The sequence below is a fragment of the Haemorhous mexicanus genome, chromosome 11, assembly GCF_027477595.1.
Source record: "Haemorhous mexicanus isolate bHaeMex1 chromosome 11, bHaeMex1.pri, whole genome shotgun sequence".
Lineage (NCBI taxonomy): Eukaryota > Metazoa > Chordata > Aves > Passeriformes > Fringillidae > Haemorhous > Haemorhous mexicanus.
Window position 1 is genome coordinate 10,490,489 of NC_082351.1, and position 17,745 is coordinate 10,508,233.

Below are 17,745 nucleotides of genomic sequence, written 5' to 3' on the forward strand. Positions count from 1 at the left end.
TTGATTTTCATATATAACCCAAGGTGCATATGGAACCACTTCTGGACCTGATTGTATTTGACTAGCTTCAATGGGAAATTTCATTAGGTATTCTAATAGCTTGAAAGAGCTGCCATGATGTCCTATATTGAATGTATAGAAATTTGCTTTCTCAGCAGAGACTGCAGCCAGCCCAATTCCATTAATCTTAATTATACCTAAAGAAATCTCTACAAGCAAAAGGGAAACACATATAGAGGTGGTTTTAAGATCAAATCTTAATTAAACCTTTAAACTTTGATAAACTGCAGAGGAATATGAATGTAAGTTTCAATAAAGCAGATCAATAGTTTTATACCTAATGGCTTTTTAGGAATGACACATGTCCTGGTTTCAGCTGGGCAGCACAAAATGACAGAGCTGCAGACAGAGCTGTGAATGTGATGCTTTCTACTCTGTCATTTCTCTCTGTAACCCATCAGAGTATGAATTACTCTGAGTAGCTTGCTCACCTGCGTGGTCTCTCATGTAATTTCCATTGATTTCTGTGAAGGAATAAGGTCCCAGTAGAGAAAGCTTTCATAGCACCTGCCCGTGCCCTTTCATCTTCTGAATGTTGTATGAACTGACAGGCTGAAAGGTTCTCTGAATTCAGGACTTGATTCAGAAGCCTTTTTAATAATGTCTGTCTTTGAGCACAAATTGTCACTCTTGAAATCACTGAGGTGTTGGTTTGCCTGCACTTATGCTTCCATTAAATTCTAGGGCTGAGTCAGGACCTGGTGTTGGATGTCTGCATTTGGTGGAACAGTATGTGGGCTGCTGATGTTCCCTTGAACATCTGGAGAGTCTTTGGGGCTGAGTTGTTCTCTGGAGCAGAACAAAGCAGTCTAGGGATGGGTATGGACTGATGTGGGTCAGCTGCTTGCAGGGGGAGGGTAAAGCCTGCAATAATCTAGTTTAGGCACCCTATTAAATAATATATGATTTCAGGCAACTATCCAGGGTGACAGAGTTCTTAACCAGAGTTGTGAAAACTTTTCATGACCAAACTAAAACCCTGCACATTTCAGGCAAGTGTGAAACATTTTTCATGATTGCAAAACTCTATTGACTTGATAATCCTTTCAGGAGAAGTGCAGCTCTGCAACTATTGAACTACAAGCTCTGTGCAAAGGATAACACAGTTTGTGTGGTCTAGTGACAGTCTAGAAACCCCTGCATCTGAGGTGGAGTTCCAAACTATCATAAACCGAAGATTAATTTGGATTTCAAGAACATGCATCACTTTAAATTGCTGCTAAAAGTGGGAAAACAAAATAAAAGTCTTGTCTTGCAAACTGCTCTAATGAATGACTAATTCATTTCTGCAGGGAAAAAATACAATACAATAAATGAGCCATCTGGGAATATATTTTTCCTTAGAGATATTATGTGTAAGAAACAAATCTTTTTTGTGTTATTAAATGGTGAACACTAATTATTTTTAAAATATTCAGTTTCTGCTGACTGTATATGGAATATTGTACTGCTGTGCCACTTAGAGTTCATATATTCCACTAAATTAAACCAGATGGTTTTAGTTATTATCTATTTCTTCTTCTGAAGAGAAGATTAATTCTCCAAATGTTAAAGCTAAAATGTTTGAACAAAAGTGGCAAAGCAGCTTCATTTATTTAAAAATAGCAAACTGTACATATAAGCTGAATGCTAAATTATTGGAAACCGTGTGATCCTCATTCTCTAGAGGGATTATAGTCTTGCACTTCATAGCTCTGTCTGTCATGATTTAATGTGCAAATATACCTCTCAGTCTGACATCTGAACAGCTTTGCAGAATGATCTGCAGTTCTACTAATTTCCAAAGTAGTATCTTTGACTGCATGGTGAATAGATAGTGATGACCTTACCTTTCATCTCATTTTCTAGATTATTTAGTGTAATATTGGAACAATTAACCAAAGAAACTGACGGTGGCAGCCACTCGGGTGGCAAACCTGGTGGCTTTGATGTCAAAGCCCTAAGAGCCTTTCGTGTACTGCGACCTCTCCGACTCGTATCAGGAGTGCCCAGTAAGCTCTGCTCTCTTTATTTCCATTGCAGTCAGGAATGTGGCTGCTCTCATTATTGACCTGTCTTCTTCCAGGCACTACAGAGATGGGATAAAGCTGAGTTTCTCTTATCTGGCTATGTATATAAAATGAATTTCAAGATGAGTGATACCCTATATCAAGTTGAATAAGGGATTGTGAATTCAGTCAGTGAATGATCTCCTTACACAGTTCAATAAGCAGACAGGGGAATACACTTCCTTTTAGAAGCTTTATATAAAAGTAAATTGCATGTTAAAATGCAAATACACCAGAAAATTAAATTTAGACTTTTAATCTAAATTTAATTCTAATTCTAAACCCCTGCATCTGAAAGTGTAGCTGGTCCTAAAATAGTTTATATGTTGATAAGTGTATGCAAGAGCATATTACACATTTTGTGTTTCCTGCCCCCTCCAATGCACATGAATGCTTTCTGTTTATCTCAGCAGAGCTAACAGATAAATTAGGAAGCTTAAAAAGTAGAACAATATTGTTTAAGAAAACAATTGAATTTTCTAATATTCCCTGTTTTCTTTGAATGCTTTATTAATAATTGAAGATATTTGGGCTATACGAGGTTCTCGACTTCCAGTACAGCTCTTTCCAAGGCATCCAAAGGAAGAAAGCTGATTCTGTGTTTAATATATCGTGGACTGTTACATGGAAATGGTTGATTTTTGGCAAAAGGGCTTCAGTGAGGACAGAAGCAGTCCTATGAAATGTCAGAGAGAAAGCCTATCAAGTTAAAGAAGAGGCATCTTTTATTCTCATTGATACTGTGGCAGCTTCGTTAGTCTGGGATTAGATCATTTTGGTAAAGCCAAAAGTTGGATAAATATTTAATTGAAAAAAAGAAAAGGATAAATGATGAAAGAATAAGTTTGTACAGATTAAAATAGTGTTTTCCCAGTTAACTATATTTTTTCTCCCAGAGTAAGACGACAGTTCTGCAATTGGCTGAGTGAACATTTTCTCAGAACTTGCTGCAAAGTTTTTGTTTTAGCACAGAACTTCAAGGTCATATAAATGACTTACAGACACACACTGGCTAAGTGCCCTTTTTTATGAAAGCACCCACAGATTCTTGTGACACATTTCAAGCACCGACTTCTATGATATAAACTTTATTAACGGAGGAACTAATTACACAAAAAGTTTTAGATTCTTACAAATATTTTTATGTTAAAGAAATATTTTGTGGTTCTGGGTAATAGATGTTTTAAAAAAAATCTGTTTATCTCTGCATGTGTGTATCATTAAGTCCTAATAATGTGTAATTATATAAAATTTTATAGAGTAAGACATAGAAATATGGTTAATATCTTGTATCCTTTTTTTTTTTTTTTAGGTTTACAAGTTGTCCTGAACTCCATTATAAAAGCCATGGTCCCCCTCCTCCATATTGCCCTTTTGGTATTGTTTGTAATCATAATCTATGCTATTATAGGATTGGAACTTTTTATTGGAAAAATGCACAAATCTTGTTTTCTTATTGATTCAGGTAAGTCATTAAACTCTTTATTAAAATAAGGGTTTGATGATGCTTTCTTTTAAATCTTTGGGATTTCAGTTTGAAATAGAACTAGGGGCCAAAGCACTTGAACTGTTGTTACCCCAGCTTACACTGGTTCACAATTTTAGGTACAGTGCATTAACTGAAAAAAAGAAAAAAACAACTCAATACCAAAGTCACCAAAAAATCAAGCTAGTTAGAGACTAGACCGTGCTCTGAATAGCTTTTCATTTCTGATATGTGTAACTTAAATACCAGTAGTGAAGAAAATAAGGGTGACTGCTTATAAGGGACAAATCCAGATCGTGGCAATGGAGTGAGGAGTGCAGTTCTGAAATAAATGAAGAAGGAAAGCAGTGTTCTTCCATCCAGGTGAAATGGTGAAATGGAAGTGTGTGTTGTGGGAGAACTTTAAAAGAGTGAAACCATCTTACTTGGTGGTTAGAGGTGCTTTTCTTTCAGCTAAGGAGTGAAGACAACACTGTATAGGAATTAGATCCGTTTTTCCTTGGTGGTCCATGTGTTGGTGTGAAGTGCCATGAAGTGATGTAGCAGCAGTGAAGATGAAAGAAAAAATCAGTATGAGGAGCTTCTAAATGATGTATTATTACATTGTGCTTCTTTCTACTGCTCAATTATTTTTATTAACCTAATCTTGAGGTTGTAAGGCCCAGATTGAGTGAGACTAAAACCTCCAAAACTCTGATGTGTTGCCTTTCTCCGGAAATCCGGATTTATCTCACAACAGCGTTGCTATTTCCTCATGTGAAGGGGTAACCCATGAAATCCTGAGGACTCAGAGCTGTGACTTTTGGGTCCTTTTGCAGATATTCTAGTTGAAGATGATCCAGCACCTTGTGCATTCTCAGGGAACGGCCGTCAGTGCGTCATGAACGGCACCGAATGTAAGGGTGGATGGGTTGGACCCAACGGAGGCATAACCAACTTTGACAACTTTGCATTTGCAATGCTGACTGTGTTCCAGTGCATAACCATGGAGGGATGGACTGATGTGCTCTACTGGGTGAGTTCATAAATCACTGAGCTTGGTGTGCTTTTAAACAAGCTTCTCTGTTCTAGCGGGCGTTGAGCTGTGTTTCACAGCACCATCAACGGGAAATCCTGGGGAGTTTTGTGGAGACAAACTCAGCTGCATACTTGTTTCAGTCACAGCCTGTTACTGCATTCCTCAGGCTAAAAGGACATTTTAGAAACAAATTTATTCATTGCTTATTTGAGGGTTTTTTTGCCTATTCCATTTGGATAAATGTAAAAGTACATTTATGTCCTTTGGACTAGCATTTTTTTTTGTGTGAGCCTACAGATATTAAGTATGTCTTCACTGATTAGGCTTAAAAGCTTTCTTTTTGCAGCATTTGTGCAGAATTTTTCACAATGTTAACATAAATTAGAACAAAGCAAGCTCTCAACTAACACTGCTTGCCATGGGGATTAAAAGTCATGTTAACCATTCAGAAACTACAGATTTACAGGAACTATGGCCCTGATATCATCTCCATGGAAGCAGCAAAAGGTATTCAAACACCTAACTCCCTAAATCTTCACGTTTAAATGCTCCTTTGGTGTAAGGTATGGTGCTTCCAGAGCCTTGCAAAGTCCACAGTCAGCTGGACACAGACTGGGAAACTGAAGGACAGAGGAAAATGAACATACAGATTTTTAAAACAGTAGAGTCACCTAAAACCAAAGATAAACATTTCTCTGCTTAACCCCGTTCCACTCTAAGTGACATGACATTGTTCTGTGAATCTTGGAGTATCTCAATATCTGATGTGAGTGATTTGTCCAAGGGCATTCAGGAAGTCTGTGACAGAACCTCCCGCAGGTGCTGAACATCAGTGAGAATATTCTGTACTTCGTGGTACTCAGCAGTGAGTCTTTGCAGCTATTAGGACCTTACTAAAAACCACAATTCTAACAGTTCAAATGTTAGAAAATATGTGGAGAAGAAGAGAAGTGATCACTGTTAGCAAGCTGCTAGGAAGGGTCGAGTTACCTCAGGGAGTATCTTGTGGAACTTTAGTGGTGTTGCTGAGAGCAGCTCGCTTGCTGAGTTTGTTGAAATCTGTCAGGCCAGGTGGGATTATTTACTAACATTGCATTGGTTGTGGAGTAATGGATGCATTCAAAAATGTGGTATTACCCAGTAAATGACCATATGATTTTATGGGAAATCAGGGTGAAATAAGCTGTTGCTACAACACATAACACAGAGTGTAGTCCAGATAAAATGTGTGATACTGAAGTATAGAATGTGGACATGTTTTTAAGAGAATATTACTGTTAAAGATAGTTAAGAAGGTAAAATGGCATTCTTTTAGGATTGAAAGTAAAAAAAAAAAAAAAAAAAAGGGCAACTATGAACATCTTCTTCCACTGCCTGTTATCAGTTAAAAACTGGCTAGAAACACACAAACCTTCAACACTAATGAGTAACAATCATGTATGGCTACACAGGCATGATTTCCCATTGTAAAGGTTTTTCAGTTCCTTGTAGTTTGCACTCCAGCTCTCCCTAATTTACTAGGACACTGTGTGAATGTAGAATTAGCATTGCTTTATGGTTTGTGTTCATGGTGATGACAATTATTTTAATTCTTCCTGAAAAGGGAAGGTGTGCTGTGGTTATCTAGAAAAAAATTACACCTTTAATATCTTTTGAGGCAAAAGTATACCCACATTTCAGGAGCTGATAATTCCTCCAACTTTTTTCAAAGAAAATGAATATAAAATCTTTGGAGTGTTGCTGTATTTAGAATACAATTGTTACAAAACATGTAGAAACAATTTAAATTGAGTGTCTCAGAATTAAATATTTTTTTCCCTGGGATTTAATGCCCTAATTAATCTGCTGCCCTTTGCAGAGTCTCCAATGATAGCAGAAAAAATAAAATCATTAAGGTAGGATGTTAAATATTTTCACGATCAGACAAAATGAAAAGTATAAGAAAATGATAAATGACTGATAACTGCATGAGTTGGTTTTGTTTCTTTCTCTGTAAGGAGTTTCCAATTAGAAAGTATTTACAGGTACACAGGTGTAATTTTTCATTTTATAACAAATGATACTGGGATTATTAGACAGTGAAGCAAATATTTATTGACCAAGTGAAATAGAATCAGAATGAGATATTCAGGTGGCTTTGGATCTATCTTAACTGATGCCTATGTAATTAAATCATAGATTCAGATCCTTTCTATCTTATGGACCAACAGGTTGCCCATTGTCAAACTGAAATTACTTGCTGAGGACAAGAGGAATGACAGTTTGTGTTGGAATTTTATCACTGGATCAAGCTGAAGTAGATTTAGCTAAAAATTGGAAAAGATTTCATTTCATTTGAAAATTGTAAAAACATTAGGGGGATACCAAATTGTAACAAAAGAATCTGAGGAAGCCATTTTAGCTCGATGTGCATGGGGTTTGTGGGTGGTTTTTTACTTAGAACTCTGTTATTAATACACAGACTGGATGAGTTCTATACAAAACAAATAAAACCAAACCCACAAATATTAGAAACTGCACAAAATTCTCATTTTTCATTCGGTCACTGGGGGAACAGTGAAATAAACTTATGTATGCTTCTCTTGCTAGCAGGTGTAATGTGAGTGGGTGAAATCTGTGCAATATTTTGCATCGTGTTAAGTGGCATTCTGTCAGCAAGGATGACAGCTGAAAATGACAGCTTCCAACAGCCCTCACTGGCACAGCTTGTTATCACCTGGTTAATGACAGTAAACTGCTTTGAAAATCCTCCAAGCACCAATAATGATTTTTCTCTTGTGCATATCTATTGTGAGTCAAGGCCTTGATTCTGCTGCTGCTGGGCACCCTTCAGATCATGGTGACTCACGTGGGCATCCTGCTGCTCACCAGTTTGGCTTCTCTAAGTGACTCGTAACCCCCTGGATAGCAGACATTACATGGTTTATCCACAAAAATTGTGACTCCTTAGTGCCAAAGGTTTGGATTGAGAGGTTCAGGGGTGTTGTCCTTGTTCTCAGCAGCCAGTGCAGCACGTGTGCTCCCAAACTGTGTTTGTGGCTGCTCATCTGTGTGTGTTCTCCATTTCTGTTGGGACCATGCTTATTCCCATTCATGTCCTTTCTGTTTGCTCTGGAGCCCTCGCTGGAGGTTTATGCTTTTGGATCCTGGTGCAGTCCTTGTTATCAGCCAAGTGGCAGCCTCTGTGTGCCCAAGTTTTTAACACTGGCTCACATTCTAAAGCTGAGAGCATAGTACTCATTGCCTCATTTCCGATTTGTGCTAGCAAGCCCTCAGGAATTGCAGAACTTGAATCTGCATTTGCATATCTGGCTCCAGATTTTTCCCATGCCTTTCAGACATCTCGATGTATAATCTCCTAATGGCAAACACATATTTTGTAAATTGCTTTTTATTTTTAGCTGCTTCACTTGATACATGGGAGCACAGATAACGAGCAGTGATGCTTGACAGCAAAACCCCCAATTTTCCCATGAGCACCAAAATGATCACATTTAATTCTTCTTGTTTTCACCATAGTGAAGTTATCTTGACTTACTACACTTGAATAACCCAACTGTAGCTTGAATGAGAGATGGTCAGGGCCTCTGAGAAAGAAAGGGGATGCTTCAAAGTTGCTTCAAAGATGGGACGAATGTATTAGTGGCTACTGAATTTCACTAGGTCAATTTTATGGCCAGATGCTGCATACTGACCCCAATTTTAAAGCTCCCCAGTTCTCTAATAACTGTCTAGAACTGTTCAGATTGATCTGAAGATTTCTGAGATTGAAGCACTCGAGCTAAAATTGCTGAATAATGGTACATTGATGTCTTACATGGTTTTGCCTATTAATACACCTACTGATATGTTAAAAAGATATTCTCTAAAGGATTCTTGTTTAAAATACTCAGATCATTACTTGAAATGTCTAGGCAATCTATACCTAAAACTCATATAGGTTTAAGTAAAGGGATGGCAGGTTTTTTTAAAATATACCTTATACTGATATGTCAACATTAAAAAACTGTTAGTACTTTTTGCTAAGAACATATATTATCATCAAAGAAATTCTTCATTCATTGTTCCTCTGCTTTTATAACAAAAAAGGGTGCAGTTAAGCACCTCTCTCCTCTTTAAGAAATTGAGCTTTAAGTCCCCCAATATACCCCTTGAAACATCTTAGAACATCTGAAAAAAAAATCCATTGTTTCTGTAACACAGACTGTTCAGGCTGCACTTCATTCTTGCATATGTTTACATGCACTTTTGCAAAAGTGTCTGCACAGCCAGTGTATTAATGTCAATCAGATCAGGAGCTCAGTCTCTACTCCTGACACCTTTTAGAATTCTCTTATTCAAGAATATTTAAGAGTGGATTCAGATACAGTGTCCTTGAAATCAGCTGATGTGCAGCCAGAGATATTTCCTAAACACAAACAAATGTTTTGCAAATACATATCACACAAGAAAACCCCTTGGCTCCTGCACAAAATGTATTAATAGGCTAGAAACAAAAATCTGCAAAATATGTTTCAAGTATTACCAAAACTGTCATCAGAGTGCTGACAAGGAGTCTCCTAAAAATACCTTTCCAAAAATGTGACCAAGAGTCAAATAAGCAATAAGAGTCTAGAACTTGGAAATGAATTATTTAATAAGCTAGTGGGAATCAGCTGCTTATGGTGATTTAAGCCATGTTAGCCCCATTCCCCCTGCAGAAAGGGAAGGCATGTTCCTGCATCCAAACAATATTTGTCAGCAATGAATTTCAGCTTATTGTCTGAGAGAAGTCAAAGAATGCTTCACAAAGAATGCTTTTTTTCCATTTGTAAATCAGTTACAAATATTTAGCAATGTTAAAAACTGTGAGGAATTGTGCCCGAAAAATCTTAAATAATACTCCTGCCTTTTCCTCTAATGTACTTAGGGAAAGCTTAGTGCTGTTCTGCTGGCATTGCTCAGCACCACTCACAGGTCATCTGAGGGAGGCTCTGGAGTGAAACAAGTCAGCTCATCCCCAAAGGCATCCATGTGCTGCTTGCACAGAGCTCCCAGCCCTCCATGACTACATAGCAGAAAGTTAACACATGATGTGCAGCTGGAGACAGAGCAATTGAAATTTTGACTGACAGCATTAATATATCGCATAAATCTCCCTAAAGAGCCAGGGATTGCAGGTAGAATTTTTTCTGTTTGAGTGTTAACTACTTGAATCTGGTTTCATGTTTAAAACCAAGATTAACCCCCCTCCCCACCTTTTACATAATGATTTGTACTAATTGTTTTTTATATTCTCTTGTTATGAAAAGCTCTGAATCATCCCGTTTTGGATTGCAAAGAGACAGGGCTTAATTTCAGAAAGAGAAAAAAGGGAATGATCAAAATCAGGCATGCAAACAGTGCTACCAAGCCAAGGAATGAACAGATTAAAAGATTGAGTTAGAATCAAAAAGGATGTGACTTACATGTCTCTCTTACACACACACACACACACATATATATGAGTATAATATAATTTTTTCCTATTAGCATCTTACCACAATGACCCCACCGGAGGAGGATTTTAAACTAACTCACAGGGAAATATCTTTCCCATGAGGTGAACTTGATTGACTTTGACAGGATATCTGGTATCTCAGCCTCAGCTGACTGCTGACCTGTACTGCAGTCAAGGCGTGGAACTAATTTCTTGTCACAGATCATTGCAAATACTAAGAAGAACCTATTATTTCTCTCCAGAAATTTTAAATAAAACTGGGTCAAAACTGGATGGGAAATAGGGGCTAAACTTGGGGTAGTGCTAAGAATTCCACTAGTCCATCAGCTAGGGTTTCTTCCAAAAACTTTGCCACAAGAAGCCAAATATTATTTCATAACATTCCTAGTTCCCAGTCTGTCCCAGGCTAACAATTTAGTAGATCAATTAGATCTTCCTGAGTATTGAGGCTTTGCTCGTTGGTGCTACATAAACTGAAGTAACAATTTTACACCATCTATCTGAATAGTAAATGTATGGTACTTCAATTTTTGTATCCAGTATGTGGGAAATATTAAACACATCCAATTTTTATATAATGTATGGTGTATATATGTAGAGGGAATAGCAGATCCCAAAAGAGGATGTGTACATATTATAACTTCTCATTTTCAACATTTCATTTTCATGATAAATAACCATTTAAAAAAATAAACACATTGTTAATCACATTTGTTACTTAATTTTAGTAGTTTTTTGAGCCCTTAGATTTAACAAGCCAAATTTATGCAGAGGTTTTATAAATTTTTGTGGCATTAGTTTGGGCAGCACAGGTAATTAGGTATAAGCACTAACAAATTCTTAATCTGAAATGAAAATGCTGCTATTCATGAGAGGAGTCAACCACTTGGATTTTGTTATATCTGGAATACAGATTTTGTTAAACCTGGTAGTGCTCAACAGCAAACCTTCTCTGGGTTATTGTTTTGTAGAGGTAGCACTCTTCATGTTGTTATGGTTCTGTCCATCTGCTCTGCAGATTAAGCAGGGATGCATAATTATCTGAAAAAGATAAAACAATTTCTTAACAGTCACGTTTGACATCTTGGCTTTCCTTGGAACAATGACTTGATTTCTGCCCAGCCCCTCCTTCCAGTTAATGACAGTAAGCTGATTAATGGAATGCCACTAACAGGAATTAGCTAAAATAGTCTTAGATACAGTTCAGTGTCTGAATGAAAGACCTGCATCAAGACTCATTTCCAAACAATCATAGTAAAAATTTATAAACAATCCTGTTTTGAAGAGTAAATGCTTTATGGGAATACCAAAATTTTGTAATTCATTTGCTAAGAATGGATGAAACCAAGAGACAGATGAAAATTAGGTCTGTTCAGCTTGGTCAAATTCATTAAGCTGAATGAGTGTCTTCCAGGTTGAGGTTTAACTTGAGAGGATCACTTAGATGTGTCCTGTATGCAATTGCACAGTACAGTTTGCATGCAGGAGACAGAGGCCAAATTTGAGAGGTGATTAAGCAATTATGAGGCTCTCTCTGTCCTGTGACAATTTTACACTTCTCAATGGGATCTCTTTCTCTGTGGGCCTACCTTGCTGCCTGAGCCCTGCAACTCTCATTTCTCCAGGTGCTGCTGATCTGAAATGCTTAACAAAGGGTGATCTCAGTGCACACCCCACCAGTGCATCTCCACATTCTGTGTCAGAAACACAACAAAGGGCTGCGACTGCCCAAGCAGAACAGTGCCAGGGAAATCTGTGCCTTGACTCCAGAACACTAAATATAAAATTCCATGCTTTTATAGATCAACCTGGAGGGTGCTGTGCTTCAAGCACTGTCTGTTTTAAATCAGCTTTAAGTTAACGCCAATTCTGCCAAGAATATCTCAGGACAAAACCTTTGAAGCCAGGCAGCTTTGAAGAGCTCTCTGGTGTGCTCTTCACTGGCTAGAATAAATAGCCTGCTCTGGGGTTTTGTGAACCTTCCTTCCAGGCTTCCAAGAATGCAGGGTTAGTCCCACTTCACAAAATACTGATGTCTGCAGAATTTTTACACCTGTCAAGAGACTGAATTTGTCAGTCAGAACAATTTTTAAGATGATGAGGCAGATTACAGGTAGCACAAAATAAACCCACCAGTTATGTGTCTGTTGGCATGTTATGAAAAGAGGAAGGTAAAATTAAAACCCAAGGAAGCGAAGAAATTCAACAAATTTAAGAGAGTTTGAAACACTATGGAAAATCAAAATAGGTTCGTGCATCAGCACATTGTATCTGTAATGCTACAAATGCAGAGTCAGAGGTTTTGTTTATCATTAACCCCAGGTAGAGCTTATATTGATTGCAAATTGAGTTTCCAACAATTTTCAATAAAAGAATACCAGGTGTACAGAAAAGTTAAGTTCTTGATTTGCATGCAATTGCATATGAGGATTTTAGTCACAATTACCATAGATAGCAATATAAATATTTTAATGATTTCTCATTGATGTTTTAGGTTGAAGTTTGCCATCTGCTGCTGTGTAATACTCAGGTTATATCTGCAGTAAATGTGACTTTTCCCCCTGTTTCACTTCAGTCTTGGTCACTGATCATTTATGCTGTGTTGCAATGATAGTTGACTCCACCTACAGCACAGCTCACGAGATAATTAATCCAAATGCCACTTGAGGCAGTTTGAGACTGTATCAAGTTTGTCCAATCAGCTCAAGATAATTCTTCAAGATTGCAGACTCACCAACATATATGAGTAAACATAAAGAGCCAAATAAATAATGTGTGGTGCACATCTACTGTTATGGTGAAAGAGAATGAAGGGATTTGAAGAAAGCTTTGTCCTTTATATCGTCCATTATCTCATCTGCTCTCTGCTTGGTGTGATGGACAATGCTGAGACCTGGCATTGAAATAGTGATACTAGACCTTTAAAAAGACAAAGGGCAAGAAGGAGGGTGCTTGGTGGTGTCCTTGCCATGGGTGTTTGGAAGGCTAAAAGCCTCATGGCCTCAAAAAGACAGAGCAAGTCCATTGAGAGCCATTGAATATGACACCTCCTTTGGCACAGTGCAGCCTGAGCCATAGGGCAGGAGGCTCTTGCAAGACAAGAGCTTTTGCTGAGGATTTCAGATGTGAGATCCCCTTGAACTCCTGGTGCTGCTTTAGCAGTCTGAAATTTCTGACTTAAACTCATTCTGTACTTTGGGTGAGAAGTCATCATTAATCTCTACAAATGAATATATCTTGGTTTTGAGGATGGAGATTTTCCTGTTCTCATATATTAACCAAGCTCTGTCTCTGCTTTTAATCAGAAGGCAAATCAATTCCTTTAATCTTTCTTTAATTGGAAGTTATGGAAAATGCCATTTGACATGCATGAAATGAGGAGCAAAGTTTTCCAAAAGGAAAGGACTTCTTTTTGTACTTTGATCTCTGCTATTAATGCGATCTGAAATATTATTTCATTAATAGAAATTACAGTGCATTACTTGATTAGGGTTTAATTGTATCTAGAATTAAATGGTAAAGTTGAGTAGTGTTTAGGAATTTGATCTTAGATTTGTTCCAAGGTGTTCTGCTAGGTTCAGGTGTTCCTGAGTTAAGCAATGCTTTTGAAATAATTCAGCATCTACCCAAAGTGAAGCATTTCTTCTAGTACTGATTAACTGCCGTTGCCAATTTTTGCTTCACAAAGCATTAGTCCCAGATAGATTAGTCTAAAATACTGGGCTTGAAATCCAGCTGCATAAATGAGAAAGAATTTTTTTTTTTAATATGTTGCACATTAAAAAGTGAATACAAATCCCAGCTGCTCATGCTAACAGAGCCTTTGTGACAGAGCATGAGAATTTCAGCTTTGCTCCTGGGTAACTAAGTTAGCAGAGTGCCTGGCTGCCTGGAAATGTTCTCTTCATGAGCAAAAGGAGAGCATGGAGTTGTATTGCAGAGACTGCCAGAGCTCTGTTTTTTGAACTCTGCTCAAAGTACAATTGCAAATATTAATCCCTCAGGTTTTTCAAAATGATACATAGCAGAAAAATGTTGGCACCAATATCAGATGAATTTATGTCTGCACTCTGAACTCTGTTGACTTGGAAACAACTGTCTGCTAATTGTATAGTTGTTAGATGTAAAATCTATTCAGATGCATTTGAAATGTAATTAAAATGTTTGCTCTGATCAGTTGTTGCTAGAAAAACACTTGACCCGTATGATATGAGTCAGGTCTATGAAGGAAACTAATTTCTAATGTAATAAAATAATTATGAGTATACTTTAGAAAAACACATTGAGTAAATATTACTCTTAAAACATAAGGCCAGATGCCTGTGCTTCAAAGAAGAAGCAAAGGGCATCCACTGGGACAAGGCAGAAATTCAGTCTGGGCAATGGCATGTGTTCTACTCATTAACTTTGGGGCTTCATTGCTGAAACTTGTCAAACACAGGGGACTCTGACAGAATGGGTGTGGGTGATAAAACCCAAAACTTGCCAGGCACTGTCCTTAACAGAAGCCCCTGACGTGCCCAGGGTTGCTGAAGGCTTTGCCCAGGGGAGTAGGTGGGGACAAAGGCAGCATTGGAAAGGCTTTCCCATATGGATATTGCAGATGTAGCAAGTGTAAGTTACTTTTCAGTAGTCAGTTCAATTAAAAGAGCATTTAAAAAGATGATACATAGACCCTTTTAAAAGGTCCAGGAAGAAGCTGTGGAAACTCATTTGTTTTGGTTACTTTGGAGGTTTGTTTACTTTAAGTACAAACTGGTGCTATCCCAGGTCACACTAGAAGAGAAGTGCCTTTGGGTCTTAGCCTGCAAGGACTTAATGCTTCTGTCTAACCATCCATAGGGCACCCTTGCAGCAACTGAGATTATGATGTTTAATTAAAAGCCAGGAAAAGATAAAAGAAATAATTTTGGAAAATGTTTGTTCCCATGTTTAGTAGGTTTATTCCAACAGAGATGTTAAGGAGAGGTGTCAAACTTGACTGTCAGTAGAGCTCAAAGCTAGCTCAAAGCCTAATCACAAATTTCAGATACAACAACCCAATGACATTCACAGAAGAGAAAACAGATTTGCAATTAGATTGTTCTACAGTAGCATATGTAATTTTATTGTCTGCTGAATTTTCATGACTGTAAAACATCTTAAGAAGAATTCAATGCAAAAGCCAGAATAATTCCTCTTCAAGAAGAGCTATTTCTGAGAAGCTTCATGTCCAAATTATTTTTGTGACTTATCAAAATGTCTTTTTCCACCTGAATCTTACACACAAAACCAAATTTCCCTGTTAAAATATCTATTTTTCTGAATAGGCCTTCTTAGATCTCCATGGGTATATTTCACAAGTCCATCCTTTGACAGGTATGATGAGCTGGCTAAGAATAGCAGGTGGAAGAAATCTTTATGGAAACCCTTGTGTGAGTCTATAAAGAGTGTATTGGAAGCTCAGTGACTTCAACCTCACTTTAAAAAAAAATCCTCAACTTTTTAAATTTAATTCAACCTTGATCTGGATATATAACTCACGTTCAGAAGTTTTCTTGGAATGTTTCCATGTTTCCATTATGTTTCTAAAATTTGTTTGCAGATTTTAATTTTCCTAAAATTGTGTTCATGTTTTTTACACAGACTCATTCTCATTTATTTCTTTTTGAATTGATTTAAAATGTCTGACTGAATTTGACTGCTTTATTTCAGGAAAAAGTGTGGGAATTCCGTGTTACAAAAAGTAACACTGCTTGTACAGTTGAGAGAAACATTTCTGTTTATTTTCTCAAATAATCATTCATGTAGATAGGATATACATGAGCTAAAAATCCAAATATTTCAATATGCTTTGTGATCATCATCTTAATTGGAGATCTGAAATTTAGTTCATGTTCTCAGCATTAAAGAATTATTCCTATTATTAATAATACTCCTTATTCTGTAATGTTCCTGCAGGGAAAAATATTTGAAGTGTTGCAGTGCTCCATTTATGTTTGATAATATTTCTGATCCAAATTCTAGCTTCACTCAGCATTTTGTTTTAGGGTTTGTGTTGGGAATGTAAAGTGAATGTGGCCAGTGCCTTCTTGCTCTCATTGTTCATTGATTTCTGAAGGAATGCATAGCATGTTATCTAATCTAAATGATCAAATTCTCCTTTCTCTGACTCTTCATTGCTGTTAATATAGTGATCTACTCTATAAGATCATCTTATTTCTTGCAGATGAATGATGCAATGGGATTTGAATTGCCATGGGTGTATTTTGTCAGTCTCGTCATCTTTGGGTCATTTTTCGTACTAAATCTTGTTCTTGGTGTATTGAGCGGGTAAGCACACGCCTTTTTCATCATGAAGGCAGAGTCCTGAATCCAGCTGCCATGAACACACAGGTTATCTCAGACAGGTGAGACTTCAGTTGGGATGACATCGTTTAATGAACCTCTGTTGCTTCCTCCTCGTATTACAGCACAAGAAGTTTTCTTGTAGCTCTCCTATAAATAACATACAAACACCAACATCGGAGTTTAGACATACCAGTACATATTCTTCATGTCCTTTTGGCACAGTTATGAAAAAGACTAAAAATTCCCATGCACTCATTTGGATGTTATTTCAATTAATCCTCTAAAGCCTCACATCTACAAAATTTGGGTAAGTAAATTTAAACAATTGCTCGTCCACTTTTTAAAGATCTGGATAGGCCATAAATTTTGTGTTGAACCTACGTGATCTGGCAGCTGCACAAAGGACTCTGCTGTTTAATGAATGACTGAATCATAACTTATTTCCTTGCGTTTTACAGGTAAATGATGCAATAGGATGTGAGTGGCCATGGATCTATTTTGTTAGTCTTATCATCCTTGGCTCATTTTTCGTACTTAACCTGGTTCTTGGTGTACTTAGTGGGTAAGCAGTTGAGTTAACATTGTGTATGCTACTGCTACTTGTAAGATGGCCTCTGCATTGACTCCAGCTTCTCAGCAATGGCTTTTTTGCATGCACTTGAGATTCTGATGTCATCCTACCAGTGTTTGCTCTTTGGACTGAACTGTGTGATTTGAGTGCCTGTATCTGTCTTGACATCACGTTCACCATGCTTGCCAAATATATTCATTCAATGAGGCACTAATCTCCTTACTCTAAAATATTCCTGCAGAGAAAAAGATTTTGTGCACAGAGATGGGTGGTGCACCCATACAAATATCCTCCCCTACTGTTATATACAAGTGTCTTTTTCTGAAAGACCAACTTCTGCTTTTCTTCAAATAGTCATAGTGCAATTGGAGTGTTATGTTTACCAGTAACATATTTGGCTCCAAACATGGCAAAATATTTTTAATTAGTGCTTCAAGTCCTGTCTTACAGAGTGTGGTTCAGTGGTTCCTGGGTTGTAGAGCTGTGAACTGCTGTGACAACCTGCACCAGGAGCTGGTAAATTCATCAATAATAACCTATCTATTTAATATAGCAGTCAGTGGGAGGTTGTCACAGCTTTTTTGTTGGTTTGTGCAGTCCAGGCTCCAGCCAAGAACTAAAGCTATGTCAGTTCTAGCTGTATCTTGTGCTTTAAAACTGTAGTTTATGGCATGAATTTGCCATATTTTCTTTTTACAAAGTCCCCTTATGTGAAGTTGCAGCACTATTTCCTTTGACATTTCCTGATTTCTA

At 37.4% G+C, this 17,745-nt stretch overlaps 1 protein-coding gene across 1 annotated transcript in view; it reads left to right on the forward strand.

The window, feature by feature from the left end:
• The window catches only part of CACNA1D (calcium voltage-gated channel subunit alpha1 D), a 166,635-nt gene that overhangs the window by 62,316 nt on the left and 86,574 nt on the right, over nucleotides 1-17,745 (forward strand). The window contains exons 5-8 of the mRNA XM_059856934.1: nucleotides 1,909-2,051; nucleotides 3,421-3,573; nucleotides 4,413-4,609; nucleotides 16,300-16,403. Coding sequence (XP_059712917.1) covers nucleotides 1,909-2,051; nucleotides 3,421-3,573; nucleotides 4,413-4,609; nucleotides 16,300-16,403 — 597 coding nt within the window. The remainder of the gene's footprint in view (nucleotides 1-1,908; nucleotides 2,052-3,420; nucleotides 3,574-4,412; nucleotides 4,610-16,299; nucleotides 16,404-17,745) is intronic.